The sequence below is a fragment of the Gigantopelta aegis genome, chromosome 1 (assembly GCF_016097555.1).
Source record: "Gigantopelta aegis isolate Gae_Host chromosome 1, Gae_host_genome, whole genome shotgun sequence".
NCBI classification, from domain to species: domain Eukaryota; kingdom Metazoa; phylum Mollusca; class Gastropoda; order Neomphalida; family Peltospiridae; genus Gigantopelta; species Gigantopelta aegis.
In genome coordinates, this window is record NC_054699.1 from 40,781,066 (window position 1) to 40,800,184 (window position 19,119).

The window sequence follows — 19,119 nt, forward strand, 5'->3', positions numbered from 1 at the left end:
AAAACAGAGCAAAATATCACCAGATATGTAAACTGTTTTTCAACAATACCAAGTTGGAAAGGGTCCAAAAATAGAGCGTCTTTCACTGTTGCTGAAGACGCCGAAGAGATTGTTTCAAGGGGCCAAGAACACCACAGCCTTCGCACGCTGTGTGCTTTATCTGTGAGCGTTCATGTCCAACGACTTCCTTAAGGAAAAAGACAATGACGATGAAAGTGAATGACAGGCTTAATAAATGTTTTCATTACCAGCACCCGTCTCTTTGGCATTAATTGCTCCATTCAAATTCCAAAGCACCACCACTACCCCCACCCGCCTGCTACCGTTTTGATCAGGCTGCTGGTGCTCCCTTGCACCTGTCAGTGCAGGTGGTCCCTCCCCCCATCTTTCCTGTCATGGACGAAGGAGCCGGCCAAGGCCGGCTCTTGTGCCCACGACAGGCGTGCGCTACAACAGCTTGCTCTGAATGTGCACGTAAAACCCTATGACTGACCTAACCTGCACCCGTCAGTGGGCTCATTGGGCTATTTCTCGCTCCAGCCAGTGCACCACGACTGGTACATCAAAGGCCGTGGTATGTGCTATCCTGTCTATGGGATGGTACATAAAAAAAAGATCCTTTGCTGCTAATCGAAAAAAAGTAGCCCATTAAGTGGCGACAGCGGGTTTCCTCTCTCAATATCTGTGTGGTTCTTAACCATATGTCCGATGCCATATTACCGTAAGTAAAATGTGTTGAGTGCGTCGTTAAATAAACCATTTCCTTCATTAGCAGCAAGGGATCTTTTGAATGCCCTTTCGCACAGACAGGAAAGCACATACCACGTCCTATGACCAGTTGTGGTGCACTGGTTGGAACAATACCCCCCCCCCCAAAAAAAAAAAAAAAAAAAAAAAAAAAACCCAACAAAACAAACTACATGTTGAATGGATCCACTGAGGTGGTTCGATCCTGCGAAGCAAACATCTCAGGCGAGCACTCAAACGACTGAGCTAAATCTCGTTCCCGTCACACCGACCGGCCTCAGTGGCGTCATGGTTAGGCCATCGGTCTACAGGCTGGTAGATACTGGGTTCGGATCCCAGTCGAGGCATGGGATTTTTAATCCGCAAGGCTCAATGGGTAGGTGTAAACCACTTGCACCGACCAGTGATCCATAACTGGTTAACAAAGGCCATGGTTTATGCTATCCTGCCTGTGAAAAGCGCAATAAAAGATCCCTTGCTGCCTGTCGTAAAAACGAGTAGCCTATGTGGCGACAGCGGGTTTCCTCTAAAAAACAGTGTCAGAATGACAATATGTTTGACGTCCAATAGCCGATGATAAGATAAAAAAAAAAAAGTGCTCTAGTGGCGTCGTTAAATAAAACAAACTTTACTTTACCGTCACACCGATCGGTTTCATTATGATATGAAATAAAAACTAATAGATATTTAGTAAACCTAAGGCCGTGGTATGTACTATCCTGTCTGTGTGAGATGGTGCATATAACAAATATCTTACTGCTAATCGAAAGAGAGTAGCCCATTAAGTGGCGATAGCGGGTTTCCTCTCTCAATATCTGTGTGGTCCACACCGGTAACCATATGTCCGATGCCATATAACTGTAACTAAAATGTGTTGAGTGCGTCGTTAAATAAAACATTTCCTTCCTTCCTTTATATAACTGACCAAATGGTAATGTAAAATAACGTGTCACGCAAGACTAGATTTGCGCGACCGACACGCGAGCAAAACGATTGTTCGCGCAATTTTCAAAGGCCCGAGAATCATACTGGTTCAGAAATGTGGATTTATTTCATTTTCGTTTCATTTCAACTTATTCTCGTCCTTATATCCAATTAAGGTTCAAGCACGCTGTCGTGGGCACACACCTCAGCTATCTGGGCTGTCTGTCCATGACAGTGAGTTAGTTGTTAGTTGGTTAGTGGTTATTGAGAGAGAAGAGGGTGTAGTGGCTTTACACCTACCCAATGAACCCTGTACCTACCAGTCTGTAGTGGTGACAGCGGGTTTCCTCGCTCAATATCTGTGTCGTCTTTAACCATATGTCCGACGCCATGCGAGCCCTGTTCCTACCAGCCTGTAGTCCGATGGCTTAACCACTGCGCCACCAAGGCCGGTTAAAATGTTCAAAGGCGAGTTTAGACTAAAGTATTGTTCGATTGTCATTGATATGGTTATTTCACGGTTTTGCTCAACAGGTTACGCGAACGCGTTCCTGTCTATGGGAAAGTGCATATAAAAGATCCGTTGCTGCATTAGGAAAATGTGGGTTTCCTCTGGTGACTACTTGTCAGAATTACCAAACATCCAATAGCCGATGATTAATTAATTAATGTGTTCTAGTGGTGTCGTTAAACAAGTTACTCATCTGTGTCGTGTTTGTGCGGTTTACGGACGACCAGGGGCGGAGCTAGGGTTAAACAATCGAGGGTGTGGTGAGGTGTGCAACCATTTTTCTTTCTGCTTTCAATGGTACCTTATTTAGTGTATGTTTTCCAAACAAAACAAACGTCATCCCTCAACCCCCCACCCCCACCCACCCCTCTTCCGAACACAAACACACAAACTAAAGAGGAAATCGTCCACCACCATACCAGAACCCTACCCCAGTTTTGTTTGTTTTTGTTTGTCGGTTGTTGTTGTTGGGATGGTGCATATAAAAGATCCCTTGCTGCTAATGGAAAACTGTAGCGGGTTTCCTCTCTATGTCTTTGTCAAAATTACCGTATGTTGAACATCCAATAGCCGATGATTAATAAATCAATGTGCTCTAGTGGTTTAATTAAACAAAACAAACTTTTTGATTTGTTTTTGTTTTGTTGTTGCTTGTTTTTGTTTGTCTTTTTTTTTTTGTCGGGTTTTTATTTTTATTTTCATTATTTTCATTTTAATTTTTTCTTATTGCTTAATAAAAGGAATAATGCAAGCCCCCCTCGGGGACGTGGGACGCTGAACCAGTGGCATAGCGTGGGCGGGGCCACCGGGGCGGTTGCCCAGGGCACAAAATTCTGGACTGGTGAAAGGGACTCGGGGAGGAGTGCTAACGGTCCACTGGTTAGGGGGCGCAATACTTGCCTTGCCCCGGGTGCTGGCAACCCACGCTACGCCAATGCGCTGGACGTAAGAGTAACGTAGAATCTATACTGAGTTTACGATATAAATTAATAGCAATTTACACTATGTGTACTAGGTGTAAACTTGAACGAATTGATTGATTTACTTTGTGTCGGATATCTTGAATGGACGTGTGATAGTTTGAATTCGTTTAAATGGTAGACCACGTAGATTCACACGGAAAGACGGAAGGCAGAAAAAGAAAGGTAAGCGAGAACGGAAGAAAGAAATAGACATGTATATATATATATATATATCTTTGTATGCGCGCTTATGCGTGTGGGCGTGTGTGTATGGGTGTGCGTGTGTTCGTGTGGGTGTGTGGGTAGGGTTAGGGTTAAGAAAAGTATACAGGAATAATAAAAGTCATTAATTTTGTCAAAAGGTCAACTTAAAAAAAAAATCTGCAAACAATTTTGGGTATGGCGCCATACCCATTTTACCCTCTGGCAGAAACTCTGGCATCAACTTTGACACTCACAAAGAATATAACATATCAAAGGGACTCCCTAAAAGACGCAGCCTTCACCCAGAAACATATTTCATTTTCTTGACGTACCATCGACATCTTTTGCACCCGTGTATATAATTGTGATATCTTACACCTGTCTTTTACACCATGTGTATTGTAATAGTTTACACCTGTGTGTATTATATTTTACACCTATGTGTATTGTAATATTTTACACCTGTGTGTATTATAATATTTTACACCTGTGTGTATTATATTTTACACCTGTGCGTATTGTAATATTTTACACCTGTGTTATATTTTACACCTATGTGTATTGTAATATTTTACACCTGTGTGTATTATAATATTTTACACCTATGTGTATTGTAATATTTTACACCTGTGTGTATTATAATATTTTACACCTGTACGTATTGTAATATTTTACACCTATGTGTATTGTAATATTTTAAACCTGTGTGTATTGTAATATTTTACACCTGTGTGTATTGTAATATTTTACACCTATGTGTATTGTAATATTTTACACGTGTTATACTTTACACATGTGTGTATTGTAATATTTTACACCTATGTGTATTGTAATATTTTACACCTGTGTGTATTGTAATATTTTACACCTGTACGTGTTGTAATATTTTACACCTGTGTGTATTATAATATTTTACACCTGTATGTTATATTTTACACCTATGTGTATTGTAATATTTTACACCTATGTGTATTGTAATATTTTACACCTGTGTGTATTGTAATATTTTACACCTGTGTGTATTGTAATATTTTACGTGTGTTATATTTTACACCTATGTGTATTGTAATATTTTACACATGTGTGTATTGTAATATTTTACACCTATGTGTATTGTAATATTTTACACCTGTGTGTATTGTAATATTTTACACCGGTGTGTATTGTAATATTTTACACATATGTGTATTGTAATATTTTACACATGTGTTATACTTTACACCTGTGTGTATTGTAATATTTTACACCTATGTGTATTGTAATATTTTACACCTGTGTGTATTTTAATATTTTACACCTGTGTGTATTGTTTTATATTACACCTGTGTGTATTATAATATTTTACACCTGTATGTTATATTTTACACCTATGTGTATTGTAATATTTTACATCTATGTGTATTGTAATATTTTACACCTGTGTGTATTATATTTTATACGTGTGTGTATTGTTATATTTTACACGTGTGTGTATTGTTATATTTTACACGTGTGTGTATTGTTATATTTTATACGTGTGTAATGTTATATTTTACACGTGTGTGTATTGTTATATTTTACACGTGTGTGTATTGTTATATTTTACACGTGTGTGTATTGTTATATTTTACACGTGTGTGTATTGTTATATTTTACACATGTGTAATGTTATATTTTACACCTGTGTGTATTGTAATATTTTACACGTGTGTACTGTAATATTTTATACCTATTGTATTGTAATATTTTACACCTGTGTGTATTGTAATATTTTACACCTGTGTGTATTGTAATATTTTTTATTTTACACCTGTCTTTTACACCTGTGTGTACTGTAATATTTTACGCCTGTGTTTAACAACTGTGTATTGTAATATTTCACACCTGTGGGTATTGTACTATTATATACCTGTCTTTTACATCTATGTGTACTGTATTATTTTACACTCAACGTTTACACCCGTGTATATTGTTACATTTTACACCCAGGCTTTTACCTAGTGTGTTTTGTAATATTTTACACCTGGTTTTTACACCCAGCCTTTACACCTATGTATTGTAATTTCCCACTGTTCTGTTTTTGTTTTTTTCAGCAGACAAACCAGGGGATGGAAATTCTCGGCTGTATTTCAGTAATGCTTACTGTTACCGTGTCACTAAATTCACCTATGTCTGTGGGTAAGAAAAATCACATTTGAAAAAGGAATCAGTATGGTCTAATATTCGTAATGGTGACATTTGGAAGAAAGGTAGTTGCGGAATCAACGTTACGTTATCGTATTTAGGTGGCCACAGACTTCTGTCTTCTGTCTCTCTGTCTGTCTCTCTCTGTCTCCCTATATCTGTCTCTCTGTCCCTCTCTATCTATCTCTCGGGGTTTTTTTCACGACAAAGTACACAAGGGAGCTAACTGCTACCTTAGACGGAGAGGTCCCTTTAATGTGGCCATATACCACAATTAATTACGCTATATGTTTCTATATAGCCTTAGTGGCAATAACATTTTTATTAATATCAGCAGGCCTATAGATTTGTATATACATGGGCGTACGACCCGGGGGGGGGGGGGGGAGGGAGGCATGGGGGCAATTCCCCCCCCCCCCCCAAATTCGGGAAAAACAGTGGGGAAAATTCGGGCAGTTTTTATCTGGGTAAAATTTCGGGCAAATCAATCCCTCCAGCCCCCCCCCCCCCCCCCCCCCTAAATCAAAGAGTCCCCATACGCCCATGTGTATATGTACCTTTGCCTGCCTGGGGTAAACATACCCTGAAAAGGACAACCCCTGTTGTCAGCTCTTTCTCCCAGGCTTTTGGTTTAAACAAACACACCCACTAAAGCTGGCCGGAGTACACCCATTTTACACAAAAAAACACTACTTTTGCACCTTCAATGTCAACAAGTTACACATGTTTACAAACTGCATGCTCTCTCCTGTCAACTTCAGTCAAATAGTTGCCACCTCAAAGCTGTCTGCCATGAAATAATCACAGTCAAACAGCAGACTACTTGCGCGGACAAATTTCCGGATTTTCGACAACCAAATAGGAAGATAACTGTGATCTCAATCTAATTAAAATTAGCTCAACTATTACATGTGGATCTAACAGCAGCCAGTTGGAGCTCATGTCCATCAATCAAAACCTTACTTGCAGAATCATGCCAGTGATTTGAAAATACTTTGAATGCATTCCGAATTATCCTGAGGGTATACGACATGTTTCATTTGAATTACGAATGCCTTATTTAGACCAGTAGAACTAATTTTAATCAGATTGCTAACAGCAATGCGTAGTCTCCAATGTCCAAGTAACATTTCGTCTGTAAATAACAATTTAAATAGTGACCAATCACACTTCGCCTTTTATAACGTTATTTGGGAGCATACAAATTCTAAAAATATCGGGCGAGTCTATTTTAGTGGCCGCAGTACAACGAACCATACCAATACATACGGGATGGGTTATCAGTCTTCAATTTTATATTACAAATTATTTATTTATTAAAAAAACTAAAAACTAAATCAGTCTTCAGTTTTACATTACAAATTATTTATTTTATAAAATAAAACATGTTTTAAGGCATTCGTAATTCACACGAAACATGTCGTATACCCTCAGGATAATTCGGAATGTTTTCAAATTATTTTAAATCACTGGCATGATTCTGATCAAGGTTTTGATTGGTGGACATGAGCTCCAACTAGCTGGTGTTAGATCCACATGTAATAGTGGAGCTAATTTTAATTAGATTGCTGTGATCTGAGGCCATGTTCCAGCCGGCCTCGGTGGTGTCGTGCTTAAGCCATCGGACATAAGGCTGATAGGTACAGGGTTCGCAGCCCAGTACCTGCTCCCACACAGCACGAATATTAACGACTCGGTAGGTAGGTGTAAAACCACTACACCCTCTTCTATCTCACTAACCACTAACCAACTGTCCTGAACAGACAGCATAGATAGCTGAGGTGTGTGCCCAGGACAGCGTGCTTGAACCTTAATTGGATATAAACACGAAAGTAATTTGAAATGAAAATGTTCCACACCACCATGCAATTCAATATAATTTTTATGTCAGAATATAGTCTGTGAAAAATACAACACTACTAATTTCAGGGAAAGAAAAAAGAAAGAACTGTTTTATTTAACGACGCACTCAGTACATTATATTTACGGTTATATGGTGTCAGACATATGGTTAAGGACCACATAGATATTGAGACAGGAAACCCGCTGTAGCCTCTTCTTGGGCTACGCTTTTCGATTAGCACCAAGGTTTCTTTTATATGCACCATTCGACGCCATATAGCTAAAATGTGTTGAGCGTGTCGTTAAATAAAACATTTCCTTCCTTTTATATGCACCATCCCACAGACAGGGTAGTACATACCATGACATTTGATATACCAGTCGTGATGCACTGGCTGAAACGAGAAATAGCCCAATGGACCCACTGACGGGGAACAATCCCAGACCGACAGCGCATCAAGCGAACGCTTTACCACTGGGCTACGTTTCGCTCCCACTAATTTTAGGGAGTGCTCTCAAGTGACAAGTACAGTGTTAAAAAAAAAAAAAAATCAACATACGTCGTCCACAACATTTAACAATTAACCACCCTCATGCTAGAGCACCTCATCGTGTCGCTGTTATACAAGTGGCACCATACCACTTGCACAGTTGTTATCAGTTAGCATGGGCGGATCCAGGAAATATTTTTAGGGGGGGGGGGGGACCAAAAAAGAAGGGCACATTGACTCGTCAAAAGGGCACCTTACTACAAGTTTTGATATTTACAATTAATATGAATTCCTACAGTTCTACGTCATAATATACTAGCAATAATGAAGTAAATTGGCGTCACTCGCGTTAGAACCTCAATGGGGCCCCATTGAGACTCAATAACACAGACACATATCTGCAAGCTTGCGCATGTACACGAAAATCTTGATTTCATTTATCTACAATATAATTATTGTTTACTTAAAAAAAAAAAAATTCTACAAACAAAAAGGGCACTTGGACATTTTGAGGGCACTTGAACAATTTTTGGGGGGGACGCGTCCCCCTGGTCCCCCCCCCCCCCCCTTGGATCCGCCCATGGTTAGTACTATATATATAACAAGTAACTTCAAACCAATAGGTTATTTGAATACTACAAAGGTTATCTTACTTGTAATCATCAAATAGGAGATTTCAAAAGGTATATCAGAATTTTGCAGTATTTGTTTTTATGAGGAACTATTCCCCGAAACCGGACTTTATTAAGCTGCTACAACAAGTACCGACACGACAAATGGTTGTGTGTTACCATAACCTGGCCTCAGATTACAGTTATCTTCCCAAAATCCGGAAGTTTGTCCGCGCAAGTAGTCTGCTGTTTGACTCTGATTATTTTATGGTAACATCTATGAAGTGGCAACTATTTGACTTAAAGCCGCGCACCCTAGTTCCATCCAGCGAAAATAAATTATAATTTGGTTAATCTACAAACCTGTAACACACTTAGATCACGTTTTTATCAAATGGAGTGAAAAAGCAGGTTTTATATCGATAAATACCATGGGAATCCCCATGTCCCAATTGCTTGAAATAATTTTGAAAGTTAGTATTCTGATGTCACCGGTAGATGTCGCTCGAAGCACAACAATGCCTACGTCACGACAAATTTCACAGACTTGGGGTGCGTTCGTTTCACCTCTCCTGTTCCAACTGTTCTGTCCTGGTTGTATCCCCTCTCCAGATATCGTAAGACTTAGCAAAATTATTGGTTTTAAGGGTTTGTAACGTTTTGTATTGAGACACTTACTTGTCTGAACTTTATTGTTACTGAAAATGTTCACGAACTGTGAAGAAAAATCTCACAAATGAACAACAACAAATCGGATGTTGATTGCGCGAACCGTGCACGAGAAAACAAACCGAACCAAAATGATAACGGTCACGTGATATACCAACGTCTGTGACATTGAAATGGAAATATCCCCTCTAAAAATAGATTGGACCTCGCTTGCTTAACGGTTTTTCCTCGACAACACGTCTTGTGAAAAAATGCACGAAATGCATTTTTTGCATTTTTACAAACATCAGGATTACCAAAAAGCACTTCAGGTGAATGGAAATGTGTATTCTAAATAATAAAATGTAAATAAAGTGCAATTTTATATGTGAAAAATGGGGTTTAATAGCGAAAAACAACGCCGTAATGGTTAACAAATAAACGTAACTAGGGTGTGTCCCTTTAAGTTGACAGGGGAGAGCATGTAGTTTGTAAACATGTGTAACTTGTTGACATTGAAGACTCGTTTGTGGTAATTCTGGCCCATGCAAAAGTAGTGTGCTTTTTGTGTAAAATGGGTGTACTCCGGTCAGGTTTAGTGGGTGTGTTTGTTTAAACCAATATCCTGGGAGAAAGAGCTGGACAACAGGGGTTGTCCTTTTCAGGGTATGTATCCCCCAGGCAGGCAAAGGTACATACAAAAATTCATGGGCCTGCTGATATTAATAAAAATGTCATAGCCACTAAGGCTAGAAACATATAGCATAATTAATTGTGGTATATGGCCACATTAAAGGGACCTTTCCGTCTAATGTAGCAGTTAGCTCCCTTGTGTACGAGAGAGAAAAAAAAATGTTTTATTTAACGACGCACTCAACACATTTTATTTACGGTTATATGGCGTCAGTCATATGGTTAAGGACCACACAGATTTTGAGAGGAAACCCACTGTCGCCACTACATGGGCTACTCTTTCCGATTAGCAGCAAGGGATCTTTTATTTGCGCTTCCCACAGGCAGGATATCACAAACCATGGCCTTTGATGAACCAGTTATGGATCACTGGTCGGTGCAAGTGGTTTACACCTACCCATTGAGCCTTGCGGAGCACTCACTCAGGGTTTGGAGTCGGTATCTGGATTAAAAATCGCATGCCTCGACTGGGATCCGAACCCAATACCTACCAGCCTGTAGGCCGATGGCCTAACCACGACGCCACCAAGGCCGGTAAAAACGAGAGAGACAGAGACAGAGAGACAGAAGACAGACATAAGAGAGAGAGAGAGAGACAGAGAGAGAGAGAGAGAGAAAGAAGACACATAAGAGAGACACGAGAGAGAGGGGCAGAGAGACAGACACACACAGATAGAGAGAGACAGATAGAGAGAGGGAGACAGAGAGAGAGAGAGAGAGACAGAAGACAGACTTAGGAGAGGGAGATAGAGACAGACAGGGACAGAGAGACAGACAGACAGAGAGAGGGAGATAGAGAGAGACAGAAGACAGACTTAGGAGAGAGAGAGAGAGAGAGAGAGAGAGAGAGAGAGAGAGAGAGAGAGAGAGAGAGAGAGCTTTTAACATGTCCCTATACCACTAAGGTGAGAGACGGTGTATAAAACTAAATTGTAGTAAATGACATAATTTACTGCAGTAGGTGATAAACAGTTTTAATTGAAGTTTTTGACATGGTTCTTGGAAAAGAAGCACATTGACAATTTTTTTTTTTAAATAAATCAAATTTGAAATATAAAACTTTTTGTTAATTCGGACGTTAGTGATTTATTATATATACGCGGTTTGTTGCCAAATGTCACATATTTATAAATACAGTTAATCGATTTTCGTCCGTTTTATGGCAAAATTAAGTGCGAGTTGCAATCGATCATACGGAAGCTGTGTAACAGTTCAACACTTCAATTGTTTACCCGGGCACGTGCTTCGACTAGAGCCATTAAACTTTAGATATTACTAGAAATAAAAAACATAAAAAAAGAGAGAGAAAAAAATGCTTTATTTAACAACGCACTAAAACATTTTATTTACGGTTATATGACATCAGGCATATGGTTAAGGACCACACAGATATTGAGAGAGAAAACCCACTGTCGCCACTTCATGGGCTACTCTTTTTCGATTAGCAGCAAGGGATCTTTTATATGCACCATCCTCAGTCGCGGATCCAGAAAATCCATTTGGAGGGGGGGGGGGGGGGGGGAGGGGGCAGAGACATGAGGTGGAATGCCAATGGAACTTTGGGGGAGGTTTGGAGGGGGATCGTAAACAAATGAAAATTGATCCTACAGACATATACCAGTCGTGGTGCACTGGCTGGAGCTAGAAATAGCCAAATGGGCCCACCGACGGGGATCGATCCCACACCGACCACGTATCGAGCGAGCGCTTTACCACTGGGCTACGTCCCGCCCTTAATGGAAATGATGACCGGCCTCGGTGGCGTCGTGGTTAGGCCATCGGTCTACAGGCTGGTAGGTACTGGGTTCGGATCCCAGTGGAGGCATGGGATTCCGACTCCAAACCCTGAGTGAGTGCTCCTCAAGGCTCAATGGGTAGGTGTCAACCACTTGCACCGACCAGTGATACATAACTGGTTCAACAAAGGCCATGGTTTGTACTATCCTGCCTGTGGGAAGCGCAAATAAAAGATCCCTTGCTGCTAATCGGAAGAGTAGCCCATATAGTGGCGACAGCGAGTTTCCTCTCAAAATCTGTGTCGTCCTTAAGCATATGTCTGACGCCATATAACCGTAAATAAAATGTGTTGAGTGCGTCGTTAAATAAAACATTTCTTTCTTTCTTTAATGGAAATGAGTAGAAATCGTGCTTAAAACAAGAATGTCGTCCAGTGACTGCTCCCTAGTCCTTGAGCAAAACCTCAAATTCGGGCAAAAATTATGAAGATAATCGGGAAAATGTGCTAACCTGAAACCTTTTCACCAAGTAGCCTATTTCCATCATTCTACCCTCAAAATTAGTTGTACTCCATGTCAAAATGCGTAGTGATTCGTATGCATCCTTATATAGCTGTTTGGTGGTAGTAATGCTAATATGAATCAATGTTGTGATGATCCAGATTGGGGCATTTTCGTTTAATTCGGGCAAAAGCCAGCCTGCCACCCCATCCCCCACTCCAATAGCCGATGATTACAGATAAAAAAATGTAGCGGGTTTTCTCTCTAAGACTATATGTGAAAATTGCCAAAAGTTTGACATCGAATAGCCGATGATTACAGATAAAAAATGTAGCGGGTTTCCTCTCTAAGACTAGATGTGAAAATTGCCAAATGTTTCACATCCAATAGCCGATGATTACAGATAAAAAAAATGTAGCGGGTTTCCTCTCAAAGACTATATGTGAAAATTACCAAATGTTTGACATCCAATAGCCGATGATTAAACAAAATAAATTAATGTTTTAACTCGACGCTGTCTGTATCATTTCAGCTTCACAGAGATGCACGGCACCGGAGTTTTACACACAGAACACGAGTTTGTGCGCCGTCATGGACACGTGTTCAATCTTCCAGACATACAGGTACGCAGAAGACAGTATCCCACCTGACCTCTCGACCTTCAACCCGATCCTGTTGCACGAAGGCGCCATTTTGCACGAGGTTGACAGCAACAAAAAGTTTCGATCTGTAGGAAATGGAACTTTCTCAACTGCTTTTCTAGCACAATTTCGAAGAAGCGGAAAGCCGGTTGTTGTCAAGACATTTCGACGCAAATATCAAGAATACGATGGTATAGACTTGGAGTTCAGAATACACAAGTATTTGGAAGACACGGGGCATGTTCCAAACATTTATGGATTACTCTCCACTGGGTCCGAAATTGACGCAATGTCACTTGTTATTGAGTACTTACAAAACAGCATAACACTGTCTAAACTTTTAAATTCCGATCAGATACAAATCCCAGCGTGTTTCTGGCTTTACATAGGTCTTGAAATTGCTAGAATCTTACGATCTTTTCACGAAAAACAAATAGTTCACAACGATCTTCATGGGAACAATGTGTTGATCCAGTGGCGGGAAAAGGGAATACAAGTCTACATCATTGACTTTGGCGGAGCCTCGTTTAGATGCGGAACACATCACAGTTTTTCAAACCAGGTCCTTTCGCCTTATCTCCATATGGCACCGGAACTGGCGTATGAAGTGTCATCGCCTGCTGTTGACGTTTACGCACTGGGAAACATTTTGAAAAAAGGTAAAAAATATGTCAACAGTAGTGTGTTTTCGGAACTGGCGGAACAATGCCACCAAAAAGACAAGCTGTCAAGGCCAAACCTCGATGACGTCATAACGAAGTTACAAACGATTGGTTCAAATTGCAGCAACGTGACCGACTTTCTTCGAGATTATAAACCAGCAGCCGACATAAAATACGACGTGTTTAGTACCTTGTCACCTCCGCTTATTGCAGCGGTTGCTCTTGAAGACATATTCGATGTGGAACAATGGACGATCAGAGAAGAGTATTATATACGCATTGTTGAATTCGTTCCAGCAAAGAGAAACGTCATTGTGAAGATTATGTCAAACAGATCGTTCAGTCTCGTGCGACAGGATGCGTTATTCCATATGTATCTCAGCGATACGGGTTACGTTTTGAAACTAATAGGTCTCTCGATCCTCAAGCCAGAGGATGGTGAGGTGGTCACTGTGTTGGAGCTGTTTGCCAACGGGCGGACTTTATCTGACGTGATTAGCGTCGGACAGTGCAACACGCTTCCCTTCCTACTAGTATTGTCTCTGGATCTGTCAAAAGCAGTGGGGGAGATTCACGGGAAGTCTGTCATGATCAACAATCTGCGCAATGACAGCGTTCTGGTAGACATCGTTAACGGGGAACCGAAAGTTAAAATATCCCACTTGGTAGGTGCTTCGTTTGTGGGGAAATACATCGACGACAATTATGAGAAGATGGCACCGGAAGTGGTCGCCGATGAGGTCACGTCGTTCGCATCAGATATATATACCCTGGGCGTCATATTGTCTGAAATTTTTCAAAATATTAAAGAGATGCCAAATGAACTGCAAGTTTTAATTAAAAGATGTCAAAACGAAAAGCCTGGTTTGAGACCTACTGCTTCTCAAATTGTTGAATCAATCAGTGACTCGATCACACAGCTGTGGCGGATCCAGAAAATCCATTTAGGGGAGCCTCAGTGGCATGAGGCGCAATGCCAAGGGAACTTTGTGGGGTTTGGAGGGGGATCGTAAAAGAAATGAAAATATAAAATAAAATTATAACTGTCGCAATACTTGGGGGTGAGGGTAGGGGGGGGGGGGGGACCATAAACGCTACACTATTGTCGCAGGATTATTTTAGTACTTTTTTGATTTGTCTTGTTAAAAATATTACTAAAAAAATTAACGATCACACATGACCCACCTCATGATCAGTTTTGGAATCGTCTTCTTGAGTGGCACAGTACTGCAGATGCATGTTCATTGTCATGCATGGCTAAGATGCCTACATGGATTTTTTTCTCAGGTAGATTATGCACACACAATCTTATTTCGCTTTTATTTTTTGTAACAATGTGACAATTGTGTGAACTGGAATGACTATCAATTAAGGTGTAAAACGTTCGTTTTGTTTGCATTTGTGTTTTCCTTTCAGTTTAAATAAAAATAACCTAAACACATAATTATACCGTTTATTATAATTTACAAAATGCGGGAAAGATGTTTTTAGACCGGTTTTAACATTTCTAATATCAATAAGGCTAACCTACTTCGCGTTTATATACATACACACCACGGCCTGGCTGAAACGAGAAATAGCCCAATGAGCCCACCGACAGGGATCGATCCCAGACCGATCGCGCATCGAGCGAGCGCTGTACCACTGGGCTACATCCCGCCCCCACTTTAACTTGGAGACCATTAACTCTTTTAAATTGGAGACCATTAACTCTTTTAAATTGGAGACCATTAACTCTTTTAAATTGGAGACCATTAACTCTTTTAAACTGGAGACCATTAAAGGCCAAGAAACCGACCAAATATCCGTCAAGCCCGGGCTATAGATATACGTGTTATTGCTTATGTATTATTGCTTATGAGTCGTGTGGGTTTGTTTGTTTGTTTGTTTGGGGGGTTTTGGGGGTGTTTTTTTTTGTATCTAACCGTACTTCTGGTTCCGCCAGGAAGTGAATCCCTGAACATTGACCCCATCTTGTTCTTCTGACGAGAGATTTACATACATTACCCTGGGTTTTATTACAGGAAACTTTACTATCGATTACCTTTGACAGTCGATTCTTACATACCCAAGCTGACTTCTGAACAATGAGGTTGTTCTGCGAGAAGGTGGTGATTCGCCCCCCCCCCCCCCCCCCCCCCACCCTTGGGAGCTGTAATGCGTGAACTTGGCTCAGTGGCCATAGTCCGGTTGCTAAACCCACTATTTGGGGTGAAGCGTGCAATAGGGTCCATATAAAGTTTTATTGTTGTTTTTATATCTTTGAAGTGTGCTGAACAAGAATCCGAGTGATGCCACTCTGGCACCCTTGGGCAATTTGCATAATATGCAAATTAGGTCCGCCATTACCTAAAAACCAAAACATGATGATATCTCTGTAAATATTGATGATATGACAATAAATTTGATGTCTATACCCATGTTTTGGTTGGTGATGAATAAGATAAATGCAGCTTTAAAATGATTACTCAATTGCTTGACCCCGAATATGCAAATTATGGGATGCAGAAATGGGAAAAGTAAGTTTCAGGACACTTCTAATGACATCTGGTGTTATACACGTTATGTATCCTCTGTTCCATCTCTTTGCAGGTCTGAGTAATTAAGATGGAACTGTGTATATTCTGTGGTAGTGATGGACAGAGCAAGTCAATTTCACATGCAGGTCCAGATCGTATACGAACTATCATAACCTCAAGTAAAGTTAGGAATGACGGTTTTCATGAAGATCTCGAGCGGAGGCTGGCTGATGATGAACATTTGACTCTGCCATGTCACCGAAGTTGTGTTTCCACTTATACATCTCGATCACACACAGACCGATATTTGAAAAGAATGTGCACATCTGCCACAAGTTCAGAAACTTGTCCAACTGTTAAGCGACTCTGTCGATCGCAAATGAAGACTTTTGACTTTAATGAACATTGTCTGTTCTGCGGTGAGAAATGCATTATGGATTTGGATCAAAAACATCCAGACCGCTGGCGGCGGGTTGTTCTCTGCAGGACTGCAGATCGTGGCATGAATATAAAGACATTCAAGGATGCTATTCTAGATATTTGTGAATCCCGGCAGGACGACCTTGGAAATGAGATAAAGACTCGTGTTCTTGGAGCAGTTGGTGATCTCCATGCTGCAGATGGCAGATATCATGCAGACTGCCATGTTTCGTTTATGTCGCCTCGTTCAGTTAAAGCAGCTACTGCCAGCAAAAGTGATATTGACACAGCTTTTCAGTCAACAGTCACAGCAATGAAGACAGAAAAGTCGCGCGTGTGGAACTCAGTAGAAGTGCATAATTTATATATGTCCAATGGCGGCAAGGATATAACTCGTCGAACTTTAATATTTTGGATACGATCTTCTGTTGTTGACTGGAAGAGGAGTTGCTACCCTTCTGGTATTTCGTAGTAAAGCGTCTAGTGCATTGAAGATAGTGACCAATGATGAAGATGATGATGTTGAAGAATGTTTGGAAACGGCTGCCCGTCATATTATCCGTAAAGTGAAAGGTTTGTCAAATAACAATAACTATTATGAAAGCAGAGTTAACATGGACATTGCTCTTGATGCAGTGAGCCCAAGTCTTCTGACGTTGCTGTCAAAAGTGTCACCCAAGCTCAGCTGCACTTATTGGAAATATTGTGACAAATACTATAACAGGCCAATTCACAACTCTTCAAACATCACTTGGTGTAATTTTAAGCAGGAAAGGCCTTATTGAGCAATTTAATGGTTTTCTGGCTTGCAGCACTTACGATGAAGTCCTTCGGTTCAAAGCTTCAGCAGCGGCTGCTGCTGTACGTGACAAGAGTTTGCGTGGACTTGGGAATCCCAATGACAGTCTTGTGCAGTTCGTTTCAGATAATTTTGATGCAAACATTTCATCTCAAAATGGTCTTCTGTCTACGCATTCGTTAGCTATGTTATTAACATGTGTGGATTCGCAACAGAAGGAGGAAATACATGATAGCCAACGATTTCGACGTCTCAGAAAAGAAGAAATGAAGGAGCAAGTTATTGAAGATGTCCCAGTTCAGAGATACCAAGGACCTAAGAAACCAAACATGCCTAAAAGTGAAGTGAATCATGCAGTCTTACCACTACGCATCTTAGCAAGTCAAGTTGTGTCGGTTGAGAGGGCCCATGATTTGGCTTTTGAATTCTTTAAATGTATCACTACCAAGTCGAATCCTATAGAATTCGGTGGATTCAATACAAAGCTGTGCAGAGAACAAGGACATACTGTGAAACCTCAAACAAAGGCACTTTATATGCCACTCATTGATATGAACCCGGCAGATCCAGACAATGAAAACTGCAATGATTGAAGCACAGCGCCTAACAAGAGACTGTGGACAAGCTGTAACCATTCTCACCAATGACCAACAACTGTATAAAGTCGCTTTTAATGTAAAATGGGCGTACCCCGATGTATTTCCACAGTTCATTCTTCGACTCGGCGGGATGCACATGCTGATGAGCTTCATTGGATGTGTCGGTGTGCTGATGGCAGATAGTGGACTGGAGGACATTCTGAAATCAAGCTTTGGTGGTGTCTCCAAGATGCTTTCAGGGAAAACGTTTCCACAGAACTTTCGAGCTCTTCGTATGGTAACTGAAGAAATTCTGCGTGGAATCCTAACAAACAGTGAAAGTCATACTGACTTAATGGGGGCTCTTGAACATGTATCTGCAAGAAGCAACACAGCACGATTGTGGGTCGACAACCTAGTTAAGCCTGTGTTCCTTATGATGGCATTTGTTAGAGCAGAACGCGAGGCAGATTGGGTTCTGCATCTCTGGGCTGTTCAAGAAATTATACCGTACTTTTTCGCAGCTGCACACTTCAACTATGCACGGTACGGTCTGTATTACCTTCGGTCAATGGAGTGTCTTCCTACGGACGTACTACAGCGATTTCTGAAGGGTGAGCATGTGATGCGCCATAAACCAGGCGTCTGGAATGGCATGTGGTCAAACATGTACATAGAAACCACATTCATGCGTTATGGACATGGGCCTAACGGAATAGTAGGAATGACGTTGAAACCATCAACACTCAAACGATGGGCATATAGTATGCACACCTGCAGTAAGATTGTGCAAGATGTGTCTGACATGAAGGAAGGCTGTGGACAGTCAGATGTAACATGCCACAAAGAGGAGAAGCCATCACGCCTACTTTCAGATGCTCAGGATAGGGACAAGTTACGAGGAAAACTTGAAACCTGCACTGATCCTCTTGACACTGTTGATCATCCAGCTGGTATTTTCAACATAGTCACTGGTAGAATCGCACCCGACAACGTTAATGTACACAAAGCAGTTGAAATTGGTAAATCAGAAATGAAGATCTTTGAAACAAGTTGGCCAGAGGGATTCCACTGTTCCCTATCAAAGAAGGTTGTCACCATGTCAGTACAACGCAAATCTATAAAGGTTGGAACCAATTATATCTATGACACAAACCTCATCTACTTAAGGGTATTGGGGCTACAGCAATCCAGAGACATGAACCTTCGAACTCTTCTTCAACATGAACTTTCACCAGTACCAACATCCATGTTTGACAAAGAAGGCGATATCAGAATTACCAAATCCAAGTCCACTTTAAAAAACAAGTTGCAGGTTAATGTGTCATCCCGACTAGTCGAAAAGCCAGAGGTCGAGATTCTGGATGGCTGCGCTGTACTGTGGGTTATACATTGGCCTAACAGAGGCATTGTAGCAGATTTTGTGGAATCTTTTATAACCTATGTGCTGCAACGGTTAGCAAATAG

The 19,119-nt window shown here is 40.9% G+C and overlaps 1 protein-coding gene across 1 annotated transcript; it reads left to right on the plus strand.

Annotated features, from left to right (window-relative positions):
- Positions 1–12,431: 12,431 nt before the first annotated feature.
- LOC121380822 lies at positions 12,432–14,762 on the plus strand. Its single transcript, XM_041509844.1, has one exon. It carries the CDS (start codon positions 12,625–12,627, stop codon positions 14,347–14,349), a length of 1,725 nt encoding a protein of 574 aa, XP_041365778.1. The 5' UTR covers positions 12,432–12,624; the 3' UTR covers positions 14,350–14,762.
- The last annotated feature ends 4,357 nt before the right edge of the window (positions 14,763–19,119 follow it).

What these genes read in the sequence shown, in the direction of transcription:
- LOC121380822 (XM_041509844.1), top strand. Translation starts at nt 12,625, where the DNA reads ATGGACACGTGTTCAATCTTCCAGACATACAGGTACGCAGAAGACAGT.